Source organism: Paralichthys olivaceus, chromosome 16, assembly GCF_024713975.1.
Source record: "Paralichthys olivaceus isolate ysfri-2021 chromosome 16, ASM2471397v2, whole genome shotgun sequence".
In the NCBI taxonomy this organism is placed as follows: domain Eukaryota; kingdom Metazoa; phylum Chordata; class Actinopteri; order Pleuronectiformes; family Paralichthyidae; genus Paralichthys; species Paralichthys olivaceus.
Window position 1 is genome coordinate 23,042,081 of NC_091108.1, and position 21,011 is coordinate 23,063,091.

General features: G+C 39.7%; 1 protein-coding gene across 13 annotated transcripts in view; it reads left to right on the forward strand.

Moving 5' to 3' along the window:
- The window catches only part of depdc5 (DEP domain containing 5, GATOR1 subcomplex subunit), a 33,030-nt gene extending 12,850 nt beyond the window's left edge, over positions 1-20,180 (forward strand). For 3 of the 13 annotated variants that reach the window (XM_069511081.1, XM_020108341.2, XM_020108349.2), the window contains 14 exons: positions 2,850-3,072; positions 3,967-4,097; positions 4,185-4,284; positions 4,537-4,599; positions 6,498-6,610; positions 6,844-6,924; positions 9,077-9,209; positions 12,291-12,390; positions 13,077-13,316; positions 15,427-15,596; positions 16,985-17,156; positions 17,241-17,301; positions 19,251-19,333; positions 19,423-20,180. In XM_069511081.1, the coding sequence (XP_069367182.1) occupies positions 2,850-3,072; positions 3,967-4,097; positions 4,185-4,284; positions 4,537-4,599; positions 6,498-6,610; positions 6,844-6,924; positions 9,077-9,209; positions 12,291-12,390; positions 13,077-13,316; positions 15,427-15,596; positions 16,985-17,156; positions 17,241-17,301; positions 19,251-19,333; positions 19,423-19,721 (1,969 nt within the window). In that variant the 3' untranslated portion in view covers positions 19,722-20,180. Of the gene's footprint in view, positions 1-2,849; positions 3,073-3,966; positions 4,098-4,184; positions 4,285-4,495; positions 4,600-6,497; positions 6,611-6,843; positions 6,925-9,076; positions 9,210-12,290; positions 12,391-13,076; positions 13,317-15,426; positions 15,597-16,984; positions 17,157-17,240; positions 17,302-19,250; positions 19,334-19,422 lie in introns of those variants that run through there. The other 10 variants (XM_069511083.1, XM_069511084.1, XM_020108358.2 and 7 more) reach the window with 8 other exon arrangements.
- The last annotated feature ends 831 nt before the right edge of the window (positions 20,181-21,011 follow it).

Sequence of the window (21,011 nt, forward strand, 5' to 3'; positions counted from 1 at the left end):
TTTAAGAGGAAGGACAGAGACCCTGAGAGAGAAAGAGAGACGGTGAGAGCAAAAGACATTTCCAAAAGATGCTTGATTTTATAATCATGCATGATCCAGGCCGGTGACAGAGAGACTTGACCAATTTCATCGAGACAGAGAGAAACCATGTTTTAAGGTCTTATCACCATCCATGGCATTTAATTAAAAGAGTTCACCCTTCTTCAGGCTTCCTGGGTACATCCTGTAACTATTTGGGGGTTTTATTTTGAAAATCCAGACTCCTTCGGGCTCCTGGTAAGGTCTTGTCATCATCCAGGACTTTTATTTTGAAATACCAGCGTCTTTTAGGCTTCCTGGAAACATTCAGTAACCATTTCGGCGTTTTATTTTGAAAATCCAGCGTCTTTCAGGCTTCCTGGGAACATTTTGTCACTATTTTGGGGGTTGTATTTTGAAAATCTAGCTTTTTTTACTCTTCCTAGGAACATCCTGTAACTATTTGGGAGTTTTATTTTGAAAATCCACTCTTTTTCCGGCTCCCTGGGAACATCGTGTAACCATCTGGAGGTTTTATTTTGAAAATCCAGTATCTTTTAGGCTTCCTCGGAATATTCTGTAACTATTTGGGGGTTGTATTTTGAAAATCTAGCTTTTTTTACTCTTCCTAGGAACATCCTGTAACTATGTGGGAGTTTTATTTTGAAAATCCAGGCTCATTACATGTTTCCTGGTAACATTCTATTATAATGGGGGGGGGCTATTTTCAAAATAAAGGCTCTGTACAGACTTCCTGGTAACATCCAGTTACTATTGGGGGGGCTTATTTTCAAAATAAAGGCTCATTTCATGTTTCCTGGTAATATCTAGTTACTATAGGCGGGGGTGGCTTATTTATAGACTTAAACATAGGCTCTGTACATGTTTCCTGGTAATGGGGGGGGGCTTATTTTCAAAATAAAGGCTCATTACATGTTCCTGGTAATATCCAGTTACTATGGATGGGGTGGGGGGGCTTATTTGTACTTTTATTTAAATTTTCAAAAATGAAGCAAAAACCACCAACCTCACCCGGTCTTGAACCCAGACTCACGTCACATGATGCAAGTGCCTTAACCACTAGGCCAAAGCAGAGCGTGGTGAAAATTTAGATTTTAGTAAATTTAAAGAGGAGACTTTCCCTCTGTCAGTCTATGGGGTTGCTATGGATACTCACTGATTAGATGAGTTTGAGCTCAAACAAATGCTTCTAACTCAAAATCTATAACTCCTATCTGAGAAATAAACACATTGTGAGAGTTAAGAAATGAGACCGTAAGAGCGATTTAGAAATTTTGTTTTCTCATCAGGAATCATTTTTTGAGATTAACATTGGAGTCAATGGGAAAGCCAGAGGGCTGTACTCTAGCGGTAGTCTTCAAACAAATGCTTGTAACTCAAAAACTATAAGTCCTATCTGTGAAATGAAAACACCGTGAGAATCCCAAGACTTCCCCGAACGTACAGATCTATTTTATTGGGGAGAGCTCAGAAATGAGACCGTGGGAGCGAGTTAGACATTTTTTTCAGTTTTTCTCCAAAAATTAATATGGGAGTCAATGGAGAAATGAGACCGGAAAACTTTTGCGACATGTGTGCGTAGGAAACAAACTCTACTTTCACCAGATGTAAAAATCATGTCTGTCGGACTCCGTTTGTGGCTAGGAGAAGTGTTTAAACACCAAAAAAGTGGCTGAAAAACGCCCGTTTTTGCCCTATCGCTCTTTAGGGCGAGAGACCTTGAGTCCCATTTGTGGGTTTTGGCCGCGTTTTCGCGATTTTTGAGCGAAGTATTGGACGAAATTCTTAGAAAAGTCATAGCACACCATTCAACGTATTTCAGCATGTATTTTTATAGGTCTCGAGTATGTGCGATGAAATCTGTGGGAGGAGTAGCGGGACAAAAAAATGACGGAAGAAGAACGAAGAATAATATGCCTGGAATGCTCGAGCAATAATAATATAAGTGCCAATGCATTGCATGGGGCGAAGCTGGGGGCGGAGCTGGTGGAATACTATTGGGAATAAACACTGGTGTCATGCTGGTGACAGCTAGCGGCTGGAGGCATTATGTTTTCTGGTTGACCTTCTCCAATTCTTGTGAATGTGATATCTTAAGAACGCCTTGAGGAAATCCTTCAACATTTGGCCCAACCATTCACTTAGACTCAAGGATTAACTGATTAGATTTTGGTAGCCAAAGGTCACAGTGGCCTCCCAATATATGTTTTTCTTGTGATATCTTAAGATCAACTTGAAGAAATGTCTTCAAATTTGATACAAACATTCACTTGGACTCAAAGATGAACTATAAGATTAGAGTTTGATGGTCGAAGGTCAGAAGGTTAAGGTCACGTAACCTATCAATGTTGTGAATGCAATATAATAGGGGAGCCCAAAGGGATTTTCTTTACATCTGACACAAACATTGACTTGGACTCATGGATGACCTTATTAGAATGTGATGGTAAAAGGTCATGGTCACTTTGACCTCAAAAAACACTTGTTTTGCCTTGTGAATGTGATACCTAAGGAACACCAAAAGTGAATTATTTCAAATTTGGCACACATGTTCACTTAAACTCACAGATTAACTGATTCAATTTTGGTGTTCAGAGGACAAAGGGTGATTTATAAAGATTTCACTGGTCAAAGGGTTAAGGTCACAGTGACCTTATATGAATCTGGGGAAAAATGTATGTAGACAGAAACTGCACTGATTGGCAGAGGCATGCCACTGCAGTACAGTATTTCTAATTTTAAAGTAATTCCTGAAAATAATTTAACATTTTTGTTAAATACCATGGTTTTCTTTTCTTCTGCCTCCCCAGTTTGATCGACTCTCTTAAGTTCTGGAGGACACGCTTCCTTCTGCTGCCTGCTGGAGGTGCTCGCCGAGTGGCAGATGGGGAGGGCCGCTGGGATATTTATGGGGAGGGAGCAGGTGCTAGGGTTGGTGGTAGCGGGGAGTGGGTACTGCTGGATGGTTTCGTCCGCTTCCTGGAGGGTCTCAATCGCATTCGCCGACGCCACCGCTCTGACAGGATAATCAGGGTGAGACGCTGTGCAGATGTCTCCTCACTGTTGGTGTTTTGATCTATTTATAACAGACCACACATAAATGAACTGTGATTATACATTTGTGTCTCATAATTGTCAGTCACATTATTTTGAATTGAGAATGGCAGAAAGATCAACGTCTGGGTCCTTCCATTGGTTTAAAGTAACATTTACCAACTGAACATAGTTTTTTTGTGAAGATAAAAAATATTTCTGTTTCTGTCACACTTTTAAAAGAGGAATGCTGTACTTTTCACTTCATTACTACATTCATCTGACATCTATAGTCACTAGTTATGAAATATGAAATTGTATAAATTGATTCGACAACCCCCCCCCCCCCCAAAAATTTAACTAAACTAAGGTTGGCTCTGCCTTGAAAATCAACCTTTGAATGTAAAACTTATCAAAGTACTTTAACCTGGTCTCAGACATTCTACTGTACAATTATAAAACACTAACAAGAGCAACTTTCTTAAAGGACATTATGCTGATAATACTTCAGTACTTTACTTTGACGAATATTTGTATTCTTACATCATTAATACTAATAATGATATTGTTTTATTTAAGTTCTCTATAAAACAATATTATTAACTAATTTAAAGGGATAGTTCACCCAAAAATTTAAATTCACGCAATATCTAATCACCACTTTGCCGATGGAGGGCTGGGTGAAGTGTTGGAGTCCACAGAAGAACACTCTTTGGCTGCAACACTGTTTAACCCTGAAACTCCAAAAGTGTTTTGTGGACTCAAACACTACACCTACCCCTCCATAGCGGTAAATAGATAATGATTGAATTTTCATTCTTCAGTTAACTATCCATTTAAGTATTTTTAGATGCTGATGGACATTTCCCTTGTTTTTCTTATATTTTCTCATAGCCAAAAGGCACACCAATGAAAGGACTGCAAATTACAAGTCCTCTCCCTCCATATCCTTCTGAGCCTGTGCCACAAGGCAAGAAAGGCACATCGGCTTTGTCGGCCCTGCTGGAGATGGATCAGAATCAGAAGTGAGCTATCCCAGGGACTGCAGGCCAACACGTACAAGCATTATAGCCATGAATCTCAGTCACTATGTTTTTTCTGCATCCTGTCAGGACACTGGAGGAGCAGCAGCAGCAGATGAAGCCCTCAGCAGCTAACAGTGACCCTACCACTGTTGCCACAGCTCCCACACATATAGACAGTCCCCGCAAGGTAAGCGTCTTTTCAATGAGTTGAGCGTTTTTTTTCTGCTTCTGCTGTTAAGCTTTTGCTGACACACCTGGATTTATTGTTATCAGAAACAGGCACTGTTGATTTTTCTTTGCTGGTGCTTCACCATCGGGCTTTTGCTGTTGTTTTGCTCCTTTCATCTGTATTTTTTCCATGCCACTTTTCTGTTGTCTCCTTCTCTTACTGGGCTTAGGGTGTTTGATCCTGGGTTTCGTTCTTTGTGTATGCTGACAGGATGCTGCCTTTATTTTGGATTTTATACGTAGCCCACGCTCCTCCTACATCTATCACTCTCAGGTCAGTTATGAGGTCCCTGGGCATCGCTGAAGTTATGTGTTTTGGTGTATGTGCCTTTTTGCTGCAGCTCCTCTAACTACTCTATTACTGCATGAGCATGCTGTGCAGAAACACTCAATGTAAGAGTCAATCACCTCTGACTAGTAGTGTTCCTTCCAATCCTGTTTTTGTTGAGTGTGTAGTTTTTGTCCAATATTGAGCTGTCTGCAGGTTTAGATTAACATTGATAGCTGTGATACCAGGATCACATGTAATTCATGTCTTTGTGATGATTCAATCTGTGTAAAACCCCACAGCTGTGTAACATGGCTGCAAGAGGTTAACTTTAAATAGTTTATAGAGGCAAAAATAAAGAAAAACAAGTCCTGATCAGTCCGAGTTTAGCCAATAGGATTGAGGAGGAATTTTTTCTATAATTCATAGCTGCAGTTATCAATATCCTGCTTTGAAATTCGAACAGTTAATAGCCTTAAATCTAAAACAGGGAATCTGCAGGTCTTGGAAAGAAAGGTACAATATGTATCTTTTACACTTTAAAATATCTTAAAACAACTAGACCTATGTTATATATTTTTTTGAACTGTGTCTCTACATCATCACAAATGTCTCCTGTAATTTTCAAACAGAAGTCTGTTATTTCTATCAAGTCAACAGTGTGTGTTTAATTTGGCTACCTGTCAATGGCATCATATCCTTTGAGGGCATGAGTCAGTGTTGTTTGTCTGAAGATGGCCCAATTTTGGACGTCTGGATAGCGGCAGCTTGGCTCACAGCCCTTTAGAGATGCCCTGTGTCTGACAAACAATGCAGATTTTTAACATTAGGCTGCTCTTCAGTGTTTTTTACTTTAGATAATTCAGTCCCTGAACCATTAAAACTGAATTAATAAGGATGAATAATCATAACAAGGAGGAGCTGAATGCAATAATGGCAACAACTCCCATTATCGTACACCACTTTAGTAGAACCAAACTCTCTTTGGTTATTGTTTCAGATGCACCTAGTGGCAGAAATTATGTAGTGGCAGAAAGTGATGTCTAACATACATTGAATTTTTGAGACAAATGGGATTGTTATGCTGCAGAAGAATGTTTTGTCCAATATGATCTAAAACACCTTCACTGTTGCAGATAGGGAGCTCACCCATTCATGATGGGTTAGTGTTCATTCATTATTATTATTACACATCATGAGGAAGTGCTCAAAGTTTGGTTGGTATAATCATGAACAATTTAAAAATTATTGAATAACCTGGTCAACCATGTAGAAACCCTGGATAGTCCAGTTCTGGACAGTAATTAATCCTGCTTATAAAGTGTGATCCTGGAATCACTAACATGCACTGTATCAGGACTCATTCCCTCAGATAAACTTTTGATGCTCACTCATCATTCCATGCACGATATCAGGACTGAGTAGTTAAATAAGCATATTTTCTCACATCGCTCTGGTGGCATCTATATATGCTGACAATTAACATCCTCTGTCCTTAACCCTCAACAAAAGAAAGGAAAAACTATTAAACAGAATGTAGGAACCTCAGAGAGAGCCACGTGTGAGGGATCCCTCTTTCAGGGTAGGCAGAAGTGCAATAGATGCCATAGATTATTTTGGTTAGAAATACATTTCTTTGAGGTTTCTGTCTCAACCACAATACAATGAAAGTGAATGTAATCTTGTTCTTGAAGGAATTTAGCTAAGTTCACTTATTCAAGTACTTGAATAAGTGAACTTAGCAAAATTCCTTAAGTACAATTTCAAGAACATTTTCAGAAACACGAAAGACTGACAGATAAAATCAATTGCATGGATGGATGTCATTAGATGTAAGTGAGAGGGAAATCATTCAAACATATAAACTGAAACAGCTCATTTAATGAAGTATTTTAATTGTGTAGTTGCCTGCTGAAGTTAACGAGGCTGCAGATAAGGGAGTCCAGCCTGGAGTGACAGGTGGAGCAGCAGCACTGCCTGCAGGAGAGACTGCAGCCATAAGCAACATAGATACCAGGTAACTGTTTACTTAATGTACTGTAGGGACTCCTCACAACTGGAACTAAATGTCTCACATAAATTATCATTCATATTTTTATTTTATGCTACAAAACTCGTATATTTAAGCTGTACTTTATGGATTCCTGCGCCAGTACTATAGTTTGTCCTCAGTGAGAGTAGCTGATAAGTTGGCTGAAAACTTAAATAGATGATTTTTCCCGCTATCCTTTTGCGCTGATCTGTTCACAGTGGCCAGTCTGCAGCGGGAGTCCTCTCTCTGTCCTCCTCTTCACCTCCCTTGGAGATCCTGGAAGCCATCAAACATCCCACGTAAGATTTTATATTGTTTGTGAGTACTGTTGGTTGCCATTACATCAGGTCACAAAATGTTCAGTTATTCTTTAACCGATTTGACACCTGTCAGGCATTTTTAATTTTGACATGGTTGCCATAATCAGTAAGCAGTTATCTTATCACTCCATATTGGGGTTCTTATCTTGGAGGACCTTCCAGCAAGCATTGACATAGTTAACTACCGTATCCTGTTGACCACAATTTCTGATATGGTCATTTTAGGCAAAGTGTGTTCTTCATTTGAATTATGCAACAGTAGTCTGCAACTGATTATTTTTACTCAGACTGACAGAAATTAACAGGTGTTGTATGGTGCAGATGTCTGTCATGGCAACAACATTCATAAAATCACATACTCTTTTGCAATTTGTCTACAAAGTAAAAGTACATTTGTTTTGTTGCTGCAATGCTTCATTTTGGATTATAGAGCTTTCTTTCTGAAAAATTGTAGGTCAGAAGTTTGTTTTGACTGATAACAGACCCCCGAAACAATACTGCTGACACTGCACCATCTCTCACCTGCTCCATTTTCTCCATACTCATGAACAAGACACCAAGTTAATTAAATTCCTCCCAATGGGGCAGCAACCCACCCCCAACCATGGTCTTTGAGGTTCTGATTCTCATCGTAACCACTTAACACTGCCCCAGTGCACACTGGAGATCACTGTCTGATGAGGCCTTCAGAATCACATCTTCCAATGAAGCAGGAAAGCAATCCTGAGGTTGACAAACTGGACGCTTTCCTCACTCCGGCTGTGCCTTGAAATCATGAATATCACAAATAAGGATTGGTGATAAGGCCGAAAGCCTAAAAGCTCACATCGCTCCACATCGCATCAACCTCCACTTGCTTGTCATGCCTGCCAGAATCAATCAATCATTCAATCAAATTTTATTTGTATAGCTCATATTCACAAATCACAATTTGTCTCATAGGGCTTTAACAAGGTGTGACATCTTCTACCCTTAACTCTCAACAAGAGTAAGGAAAATCTACCAAAAAAAAAACCTTTAACAGGGGAAAAAGAACGTAGAAACCTCAGAGAGAGCCATATGTGAGGGATCCCTCTCCCAGGATGGACAGAAGTGCAATAGATGTCACATGTAATGGAGAATGTCAGAAAAATAAGAGTAATTGCAGGATTGGTTAATATAAATAGTTTGTAGCATGATGGAAGGTAAATGAGTTGAGGAATTATTGTCAGTAATGATAGAGTATCTGAGACATATTCAAATCAAATCAAATCAAATTTTATTTGTATAGCCCAAATTCACAAAACACATTTTGCCTCAGAGGGCTTTACAATCTGTACAGGGAGTGACACCCTCTGTCCTTAGACCCTCAGTTCGAGTGAGGAAAACTTGCCCACAAAAAAACCCTTTTAACAGGGAAAAGAAGGTGGTAGAAACCTCAGGGAGAGCCACAGAGGATGGATCCCTCTCCCAGGACGGACAGACATGCAATGGATGTCATGTGTACAGAACAACGTGATACAATATTGTAAATCAAGCTGTCTTGTTGTAGTCATAGTCCATGATCAGCAGCCATCACGATTGGGATACACCATCATAAACCATCATCATGATTCACCATCAGCTGCCACCTCGATCATGGTCCACCACTATGATTCAGGCCGAGGTCAAGCCTGGACCAGCTCTAACTATAAGCTTTATCATAAAGGAAGGTTTTAAGCTTACTCTTAAAAGTAGAGAGGGTGTCAGCCTCCTGAACTGAAACTGGGAGATGATTCCACAGGAGAGGAGCCTGATAGCTGAAAGCTCTGGATCCTACTCTACTTTTCAATACTTGAGGAACAACAACAACAACAACAACAAGTGTCTGCTCTTGCCATCCCTGTACACATAACATGCCGAAGTAGCACTTACTGTATACTTCTTTACTTCCTATCCTTGCACTTCATATTTAATTTAACAGTCTAACTTACTCCAAAACCTCTTGCTTTACTGATTATTAAATGTGTTGCTCCTAACTTTGGATAAACACAACTGCCAAAAGTGTCAGTAATGTAATATATTTGAAACATGCCTCTAATTTTGCTAGTTAACTTGTTTACCCAGTTAGTTTTGTCAGATAGCAGTGTGTCTGTGCTGTCTGGTATCACAGGACAGGTGTACAGCTGCTCCCAGAGCAGAAAGGTCTTCCACTCAACTGCTTTATCAGCGCTGAGGTTGTTCATTGGCTGGTCAACAATGTGGATGGAGTGGATACACAGGCAATGGCTGTGGATAAAATGCAGGTAAGTCCAAATTTTTCTTGCACTGAATGAAACATGTCATAAGATCAAGGAAAGATTTGCACATTCAAAATGAGTAAAAGTGTAATTTCTGTTTGCCAGATTAATTGAAAACAATTGAAATCCAGCAACATCGCTTGAAGGTGATCAGAAAGTGCAGCCAAATATACAGTATTTGTAGTAGAAAACAAAGGAAAGAAGTTTAGGTTAAAATAGCCGGATGAATACAAGAAAGCACTTAAAAATGCCAGAACCTCTTATTGCTCATTATTAATCGAAGAAAATAAGAACAAACCCAGGTTCCTCTTCAGCACTGTAGCCAGGCTGACAGAAAGTCACACCTCTACTGACCCATTTATCTCTCTAACCCTGAGAAGCAATGATTTCTTTCAGAGCTTCTTTGAAAATAAAATTATAACCACCAGGCAAAAAATCCACCACCTCCTCCCAATGAATAGCACAGATATATTGTCTAGTCCAGAAACCATAGAACCACCTGTAGCCCCAGATTTATATTTGAAGCATTTTTCTTCTATTGACCTTCCTGAACTGACCTTATTAGTTTCATCATCTAAACCAACAACTTGTCAATTAGACTCTGTTCCAACTAGACTTAAAGAAAGTTTTCCCCCTAATTGACAATTCCATATTAAATCAGATTAATATGTCTTTGTTAACCGTTACGTACCACAAGCTTTTAAGGTAGCTGTAATTAAACCTCTGCTTAAAAAGCCTACGCTTGATCCAGAGGTTTTAGCTGATTATAAACTGTCGTGGCAATTCTGCAATCCCACTCTGACAACGAGGAACGAGACAAAAATCTCTTACAGTATTGTCACACTTTAATGCTCAGAGCATGGTGCACAAGACAAAGGTTAGTTTGTAATATGCACACCAATGAGAAGCTGTTCTTGCTCTTTATACATTTGGCTTGTTCCTCTCCTTCTGGTTGAGGTTGTTTCTTAGCAAAAGGTCAGGATCTTCTGATGACATCAGGGCAACAATGTCTTAGTTGAGGCAATCAGGTGAAGATGTTGCACAGGATTCAGCATGATCAAGGTTACATTGTAAAGATTCAATCATAATCAATCATAGAGGAAATGAAGATGAGTACATTCTGCATGATCAACATGTAACATTTCCCTTAAAAGACCCACAGAAACAGCACTATTGAAAGTCACTAATGACCTTTTCATGGCATCAGATGATGGACTTTCTCTGTACTCGTCCTGTTGTATCTTAAGTGCAGCATTTAACACCAGATCATACGATTCTGGTACAGAGACTGGAACAATATGTAGGGATTTAAGAAACTGCACTAGACTGGTTTTAATCATATTTATCAGACATATTTCAATTTGTTAACATCAACAATGACCCCTCCATGCACATGCAAGTTAGTTATGGAGTTCCACAAGGTTCTGTCCCTGGGCTGATACTCTTCACCTCATATATGCTCCCCTTAGGCAACATCATCAGAAAGCACACCCAGCTGTACATTTTTATGAAGCCTGATGAATTTAATCACTTAGTTCAACTTCAGGAATGTCTCAAGAACATCAAGGCCTGGATGACCCAAAACGTCTTACTTCTAAATTCAGACAAAACTGAGGTTGTTGTAATTGGCCCTAAACATCTCAGAGAATCACTGTCTGAACAGATAGTCACCTTGGATGTTGTCAGCTTGGCCCCCAGCTCCACTGTGAGGAACCTTGGAGTTATGTTTGACCAGGACATGTCATTTGACCAACATATAAAACAAGTCTCTAGGACAGCTTTCTTCCACCTGGGCAATATTAAGGAAAATTAGAAACATCCTGTTTCAGCAGGATGCTGAAACACTAGTCCACACTTTTATTACCTCTAGATTAGATTACTGTAATTCTTTATTATCAGAATGTCCCAGGAAATCTGTAAAAAGCCACCTTGATCCAAAATGCTGCAGCACAAGTGCTGACAGGAACTAGAAGGAGAGATCATATTACTCCTGTCTTAGCTTCTCTGCATTGACTCCCTGTAAAATTCAGAATAGAATTCAAGATCCTGCTCCTCACATATAAAGCCCTTAACAATCAAGCCCCTTCATACATCAAAGACCTGATAACACCGTATTATCCAAATAGATCACTTCGTTCATAAAACACAGGCTCTCTTGTGGTTCAAAGAGTCTGTAAGAGTAGAACAGGAGGTAGAGCATTCAGCTACCAGGCTCCTCTCCTGTGGAACCAGCTCCCACTCTGGGTTCGGGAGGCAGACACCATCTCTGCATTTAAAGTTAAACGTTCCTTTTTGATGAAGCCTATAGTTAGTTCTGGATCAGGTGAGTCCTGAACCATCCCTTAGTTATGCTGCTATAGGTCTAGACTGCTGGGGGAACTCCCATCATCCCAACAATAACACTAATTAGTAATTAATTATTATATGAATTGTTGCTGCTATCAATAATAATCAATAACTTCTTGACATTGTTATTGTTTTCATTTGAACTAGTCAGATCTGATACCTGAAGTGATCCCGGTCTCTCTTACCTCACTCTCTCTACCTCCTCCCCCTCCCCACTATCTCTCTCTCTTCCCTCCCCTCTTTTCCACCCATCCCTCCTCTGGTTCTAGAGGTTTCTCCCTGTTAATGAGGGAGTTTTCTCTCCACAGTCGCCAAAGTGCTGCTCATTGTGGGAACTGTTGGGTTTCTCTATATAATATAAGATTTGAATGTCTTTACCTTCTATGTAAAGTGCCTTGAGATGATGTTTATTATGATTACATTATATTATGAATACAAATAAAATTGAATTAAAGTAGTTTTAACCAACTGTCCCAAAGTCACTGAGGTTTTCATACTGTCAAAATGTAATTGCTGCCATGTTTTATCTAAGTACTGAGGAGTGTCTGAATATCTAAATAAAATCTAAATGTCATTGCATGGGTTCACTCCATCAGAAAGGAAAAAGCTGCCCTTTCGAAATGTTGTATTAGGGTTGTGTGTGAGCTAATTTCGCTATAGTAAAAATTTAGTTAAGTATAATAAACACAATAGATGTATGTGTTTAGTAATGCTCTGTTTCTGTCTGTTTGATTTGTGTAGAAAATGCTTGATGAAGGTTTGGTGGCCCATGCTTCTGGAGAAGCAATGCGCACCTTCGTCTATGGTTTCTACTTCTACAGGATTGTTGGAGAGAAGGATGGTAAATGGATTTAAAATTCTTACAGGGCCTGATTTTATCTGTATAAGTACAACAAGTACAAATTTTTCACTCTAAAATGTCACACAGCAACATTTGCACCATAATGCATCTCGAAAATGAAATATTAAATTCTGCTGCTACAGAGGCATTGATACAGGATTGATGTGTCGCTATAGTCTGACACCTCCCATGTGCAGATTTTGTCAACATGCGCACTGCTTCTTCACATGGCTGCAGGGATTTACTGACCTGAGTGATTAGGAAAAAATATTTATTTACATTTCAAGCATAACTGTGCATTTGACATAAGTATTTTGTTTAATTACCAAAGTTGCAGCAGTTTGACATTCACCATAAACGTGTTTTGTTGAAATGGACACATTTTCCACTGAAATGCCAATGACTCGCTGCACTGCCTCATTTAAATTCCTTCCCACCTGTTTGTGCCTCTCTTCGTGCATGGTGCGCTCTACACTTGGTTGCGAAATACCAGATGCACAAAGGCACCATCATGACAAAAAGGCTCATGGGCTCACAATTTTAATCCTACTTTTATCTCAAATAGTACACCATACTTTGCCATGTATATATCTGTAATTGATATGAGTTAGGTAGAAAAATAATATGATTGTTCCCATGTAGAAGTTTTGAGAGGGTGTTGTCATGGCAATCTCTGTCCTCTGTAGTGCCAACCACCCAGCTCCCCCCCACAGCACCTGGCGTTTGGTCCACTGCAGCCCTGGAGGACTTCGCCCTGTTCCAGAGAAAGTGGTTCGAAGTGGCTTTTGTGTTAGAGGAGCAGCAACCCTGCGACCTACCGACCTTCCTCCTGCCCTGGCTGCCCAGCCGGCCAGCCTCCTACGCAAGTAGGCACAGCTCCTTCAGCCGCAGCTTTGGAGGACGCAGCCAGGCCGCTGCACTGCTAGGTACACCCAGCCTGATCCTCCCAACCCACACCACATAGGAGACATGGTCACCTCCCTCATCCAGTCTGATGCAGATCATACTCAAGTCTACTTCGACTGTGTGGGTCCAGTATTAGCATGTTTCACAGAGCAGAGAGAGGTCGTTTTTTTCAGCCATCTTGGTCATCCAAAAACTACAAGAAATTCTAATTGTTTGTTCTACTGCCGCTGATGATTATTTCTGTGTACATCATGGCAGTACATTCTGCTCTAGCTCATATCTACCCATCCCATCATTTGGAAGGATATTGACCACGCTCAAGTGAGCTCTCAGCCTTCAATATAACATAACATTCATCTTCATCTACCTAAGGCTCATTGTTTTTCTTAGTATTCATCAGTACTAAGCCCTGCAGAGAAGGACAGTGGACATCCTGCTGAATTGTAACTGTACATTAAACAGGAAGGAAAACACAAATTTAAAGGAAAAGAAAAGTATTGAGAAACAACAGAGAAACAGAATGAAGTGCAGTTAAATAAATAAGGTTGGCAATGCAACTGCAAAGCCTGAAAACTATCAAATATATTGTTAAGATGAGATGAAGTGAAAACAGCTTTAACAATTAGCCAGCAGACATAATTAGTTTGAATAATGAGAGAGACAGCTGAGAAAGCAAAACCTACCACTGAGTTTACTTTATTGTTGTGGCAGTTGTCAGAGAGACAGTTCTATTGGATGGAGATCAATCTGTGGGCTTCAATATTTTCTCTATACAGATGACATATTTGCATAATCTTTTGCCTCCTCAGTAACATTTTAATGATTGATGTAGGCCCTAACCTGTGGTGTTTATTTCCCAGGCTGAAAATTAGACCCACTTTGTCCCTTTTTCACTTTACTTAACGTACATAAGAAGAATTTTACAGCTCATAATGCTTCCACTAATATGATCTGAAGAGAAATAAGTGCAGATCAGTTGCTTGAATCCCTCAAAGTTTGTAAAATATACAATGGTTACAGTAACCATTGGTAAGTCTTTGCTACAAAAAACAAACCAAGAACAATGAGCCCTACATGTGTATAACTACCACAGACATTAACACTCACCACAATTGTTTTTCATCCTGCTCACACTGTTGGAGTTTTACCCTCACCACAGAGCTGATTCCATGTAGCATTTCATCTTTCCTGTTCTGTGATACAGATACTGGACTCAGCACTGATGACAGTGGACTTTAGATCTGCAATTAACAGCTGGTTGTGTTTCCAGGTGTAGAGCATGTTAAGTGTCTCATAGTAGTAGTTGTGTTAATCTGCCCACAGAACCCCCCCCCCCCGTCCAATTAGTGCATGCTGGGCGGTTAGTGTGTTGCTGATCACAATGCATCACATTGTGACTATGTTTCTGCTCTGGCTCCGTTCTTCCATCATATAACTGCTTAAACATACTACAAGCTTCATTTGTCACCTCAGCTTATTTAAAAAATGCTTGCACATTTTAAAGCAACAGCTTTAATGCTTGCTGTCATTGTCTATTGACTGTATTCTCTACTTATTTGTTCAAGTTGTTATTTGTTATAGCAGGAAACTGCTGTTTGAACTGGGAGAAACATACATTAATGCTTTTGCAACTTGTGTAACGTGCACACACATACACACACAGCTAGGAGAAAAAGTGGTTAATTTCCACAATAATAACAAAAATAAAAATAACAACCTAGTAACCTTGATGGAGGGCTTTAACAAGGTGTGAGATCATATGCCTTTAACACTCAACAAGAAAAACTAGGACACAAAAATAAATAAATGTGAAAACAAATAATTTGTTCCTTATTTATTTCCACATTTCTTTATTTATTTTCACATTTATTTCCACATTTATTCCCTTATTTATTTATTATCTTATTTATTTCCACATGACTAAACATTCCAAACATTTTTTCTTTTAACTAATTCAAGATAACAGTAGATCGGATTTGAAGAGCTTTAGGGGATCAATAAATATCCGTAACATCGCTAACTCAGTGTTGACAGATTTGAGCCTCTTTCCATTCCTCCATCTGCCTGCCTATCATGCCATCCTCTCCTCTTGTCTGTCCACCTTTCTCTCTGGCTCCTTCTTCCCTCCAGCTGCTACAGTCCCGGAGCAGAAAACAGTTACGCTGGACGTGGATGTTAACAACCGCAGCGACCGTACTGAATGGTGCAGCTGTAATTACCATGGAAACTTCTCTCTCAACGCTGCCTTCGAGATCAAACTGCACTGGATGGCTGTCACTGCTGCAGTGCTCTTTGAGATGGTAACTTGATAATATCATAATTTCCTTTCTTATCAACTTGTTGCTGAATTTTGCAGCAGTTCTTAGATACTACCCATACAAAGATTTATAGAGTTGACATAGTAGATAGTACATAATACAAATCCTTGAAAGAAAACACTTAACCCAATGTTAAGTGGGGCGGCTGTGGCTGAGGGGTAGAGCGTTTGGAGGATACCCTGTAAATAATAAATTGGGGCGGGGCACTGTGCCTACACTCTGTGGACCAAATTGAGCATGTCTTCTCCTACTTCCTCTGATAAACTACCACAGTGGTCAGCAACTGGGTCGAAGTTGCAGCAACATTATTTCAATATTTTTATTTCCCAATATTCTCTGTAGACATTCACTGATGTCGCGGGTGCAGAACTCTATCATGGACAGTGGCTAAAGTGCTTGTTGGAACTGTTGGGTTTCTCTGTAAATTTTAAGGCCTCACCCTTGAAGATTTGGCACTGAAAATTCAATTGAATACAGATTTTTTTAGTTTTTTTCCATATATTTTGTGTAGCACTTTGTAACCTTGTTTAAATAAGTGCTATACAAATAAAGTTATTCTTATTAAAAAAATAACACATGTCTATCCTTTGACTATTTTGGGTCTGAGGACTTCTGAGGAATCCTCAGGCCTTTAAAAAACGCTCCACTTATTTGGCACTGCATTCCTACAGGGACCCCTGGGGTTACGTGGTATGTGGGAAAACTGATTAATAAACCAAGCATGCAGATTTCTACCAGACATTTTAATGATTATGAGAGCAAGTTACTTGAAAATAAAATATAACTTTCTTTGTCAATTTCATCAGTGTTGATGAGAAATTAACCGCTCTATATTATTTTAACATTTAGAGTCATCAGTGTTGCATTTATTTGATATGATTGATCAGACTTTTGCAATGTCCTGCCTTCAAAAATCTCTTAATAGCTTTGAAAGGCACCTGATCCAGAAAAAAATTAAAACAGTGATAGGATTTTAGTACCATATTGTATATTGCCATGACATTGGGTACCTCATAAATTGAATCAAATTGAATTCCTGGTGATCAGTTTTCTGTTCAGAATGTGAAAACTGAAGCTCAATATCTTAAAACCACTGATTGCAGATAGAACCTTGTAATTTGAAAGCCACTTTATTTGCTCTTTAGAGAGCCATACAGAGAATTAGAGATAAATAATTACATAAAATACTTGTTTAAGTTGAGCTTATGTGTTTGTTTGTGTCACTAACAATTCACCTTGTCATAGAGATTGTCCCAGATTGCAACCATCGACTGGAGGATTTTGAAATTAGACTGTAGTCAAATTTATAACAACTCTACCGAAATTCAAGGTCTCAAACTGCCAGTCTTTAATTAGCTGTTGTCTGTCAGGTTCAAGGGTGGCATAGGAAAGCAGCCTCGTGCGGCTTCCTGTTGGTTCCGGTGCTGGAGGTTCCTTTCGCTCTGACATCGTACCTGTATGGAGACCCACTGAGAGCCCAGCTCTTCATCCCTCTCAACATCCAGTGTTTGCTGAAGAACGGCAGCGACAAGCTGTTTGAAGGTAAAGAAGCCCTTAGTCTGAATGCTGTGTGTGTGACGTGTGTGATAGTGGTTCATTATCTGTGTGTTGTCACATCTCTTAAAGGTTTTGAACCAGAGACATACTGGGAAAGGATGCAGCTCTTTCAGGAGGCCATACTGTACAGGTTGTAGCTGTTTTCTTGTGGTTTTCAACACTGAAAGTTAACTTGGACATTATATGTGTGCTTCCCTCCTCAGCAATGGTTACTACAGAGTAACTTTGGTAATTTTTGGTAGAGAAATTATTATAATTCAAAGAATAATTTAACTTGAGAAAACCCTAGTCTTCTGTCATAAGCTGTCAGCTACTGATTACGGGTGCTCATCAGTCACTCACCCTTTAAGTAAGACCTCCTTCTCACTGACCCCTGCTTGGCTACCCTGTTACCCATGCCTTGCTACATCTGGTCCAGATATTCACCTGGACTTACGGTGGCCTCACAAAGTGCATTGTTTGATTTGTTATAGCAATATCTCTGGAACACCTTGAGGAGAATCTTTTCACATTTGGCGCAAACATTCACTTGAATTTTGATTTGATTTTGGTAGCCAAAAGACAAAAGGCAGGGTCACAGTGGCCTCACAAATTATGTGTATGTTTTTCTTGAGTGGGATTAAGATCAGCTTGAGAGAATGTTTTCAAATTCAATACGTTGAGTTCAAACATTAACTCATTGGATTTTGGTGCCTGGAGGTCAAAGGTCAAGGTCACAGTTACCTCACGTCCCTCTGAATGTGATATCAGGACTGCCCATTGGGAATTTAATTGCATCTGGTACAATTCACTTGGACTCACTGATAAACTGAATTGTAATATCTCAAGACTGCTTGAGGGAATTTCCTCCCCTTTTGGTCAGTTGTCACTTGGACTCAAAGATAAAGTGATTGTTTCAGTGGTCAAAGGTCACAGTGAAGTGTAAGTGACCTATGAATCTAGAAAAAAAGTAAGTAAGCAAAGGCATCCAACCACAGTGCAGTAATTCTAGTTATTAGCTTTTAGCCTTTATTGTTAGGTTGCTAACTTTTGTCAGATCAACAGTTGATCGACAGTAGTTGATTGAATTGATATTTTCCATCTTAAGTCAAAGCTTTGTAGTTATTTTCTAGGTTTCCTTCCTGTTCTCTTTTTTTTACCTGTAGTGCATATGTTTTTAATGTAGTTTATATATTTTAACATAGTAGTTAATGTTATTTATCCCTTAGCGTCCTTTTTTTAAATCTTGACCTTACTATGTAAAATTCCTTGAGATAATGTATGTAATGATTTGGCACTATACAAAAAAAATTGAATTGAATAATTGAATTGAACTTTAAAAAAATTATACATGGTAAATGGTCTGTATTTATGTAGCACTTTTCTAGTCTTGATGACCACTCAAAGAACCTTGCAGTATAGTTTTACATTCACACACACATTCATACAGTGTATCAGCTTTGAGCCTTTGTGGGTTTTAAGGCGCAGAGACATCTACACACACACGCCTGCTGTCAGAACACAATCATTTCCGCATAGGGACAGGACACACGCACGCACGCACGCACACACACACACACACACACCATGTGCAGCAATTTCTATAGACAATGTGGGTTTCAGTATCTTGTCCAAGGAAACTTTGGCAGGTGGACTAGGGAAGACTAGGATGGAACAACTGACCTTGGGTGGGTGGCTGTGGCTGAGGGGGTAGAGCGGTTGTCCTCCAACCAGAAGGTCGGAAGTTCAATCCCCAGTCTTCCCATCTGCATGCCAAAGTGTCCTTGGGCAAGATACTGAACCCCAAACTGCCCAATAGAACAACAAAAAAAGTGCTAGCTATAGAAGCACTGTATGTATGAATGTGTGTGTGAATGGGTGAATGGAAAACTGTAGTGTAAAGTGCTTTGAGTGGTCTTCAAGACTAGAAAAGCGCTATATAAATACAACCATTTAGAGGATGACCACTCTAACCCCTGAGCCATGTGTGTAAAATAATATTGTATCTTCGATTGGAATGAGGCACAAATATAACTTCAAACCAAATGTTTTTCGAAATGTCTAAGTGACTCAATGTAAAAATGTTTCTCTTTCTTCCAGATTCGGCTTTGTGCACGACAAGTTTTCTGCTTCTGCTTTTAATTTCCCATCTGAGAACAAACCCCAGTACATTCACGTTACAGGTTTATTACATCAAATTACATCATAATATCACACTAACCTTTTGGTCACTCGACATCATGAAGCTTAAATCCCACTTGTTTCCTTTTAGGAACCTTGTTCCTACAGCTCCCATACTCTAAGAGGAAGTACTCGAGTGGACAGCAGCGCCGCCGCAGGAACTCCACCACCTCCAACAGCCACGGGCCGTTCGGCAGCGAGGAGCAGGTCGGTTACTACTGGGCCTACAACACCATGCTGACCAAAGCCTGGAGGACCGGTGTGCTGGGTGACGAGAGGCTGGCTGACCGCCTGCTCAGGGACTTCACTGACTTCTGCAGCAACAAGGACAATAGACTACTCAACTTCTGGGACAGCTGCCAGGAGAAAATGAACACCAGCGCTCCCTAATAGGAGATGGCTGGAGGGAAATTTTATGTAGAGGGGAATAAAAAGACTGAAAGATTAGAAGTTTTTTCAACTTATAGTTTTAAGCAGTATTCTTGAATTTCTTAAATATTGACTCCGGACACAGCAACAAGAAGGAATCAAACACTTTGCTGATGTAGAATATTATTCAAATGTATTGTTGCTGCTGATTCAAATGAATGAGTCAAAACGATAGACTGTATATAAAGAGGTCAAAACTGACAACAGGCTGTAAATCAGACATTTGAGCATTAAAACAGATTGCATAAAGCTTTATACTTAACTTTAAACCTTCTTTCAGATGAACAATGTCTGGAAAGATGACACTGTAGTGAGCAGTTTATTCAGAGTAAAATGCAAACTTTGAGCTTGGCATCACAGATGTTTACTGTGTAACAGTAATGTATTCATTTATAAATAAAATACAGCACATTCCTTTAAGCAGGCCTACTGTAGGCACATTAAATCAACCAATCAATCAAATGTATTTATATAGCACGTTATCACAACAAACAGTTGTCTCAGGGTGTTGCACAAAAGTCCAAGATCTTAAGAAACACAAAATCCAACTTGTTCCACACTTGTTCAGCTGATCTTAATCTTTGTGTCATTGATAGTTTTGTTATCGTCAACAAAATGAGATGCAGCGGGAAGTGTCCGTCCATGTTACATTCCGGGACCCTGAACTGGGTAACACACCAGGATAGCCAGCCAGAGAAAGTCAACTCATGAGCCTTCACATGAAAATCAGTAATAGATATGAGATACATTTCCTGAAGAATGAGGCTTATTGAATGGAAATGAACAGGCCCAGCAAGAAAAACAGTTGTTTATCCACAAGGTACAGTAACATTTCAGGTCTTGATACTGAGTAAAAGCAGATACTGGTTTTAGAACTAGGACTGCAGCTGCGGCCACATCGTGGATCACGATGGTGGATCACGCATCAGAGTGATGGCGGATTTTGGATCATGTTGGCAGCTGATAGCGGATAGTGGCAGTGGGCCATGATCGAGGTGGCAGCTGTTTGTGGATCACAATAGTGGATCCTGATAGCGGCAGTGGATCATGATGGATGGTGGTGTTGGTGGATCCTGATTGTGGTGGCAGGTGATGCACTGTATGAATGCGTGTGTGAATGGAAAACTGTACTGTAAAGCGCTTTGAGTGGTCAAGACTAGAAAAGCTTTATATAACAGCGCTATATATCAGCTATATAAATACAAACCATTTAGTGATGAGTTGTGACTGTAACAGAAATGGTCTGTGTTT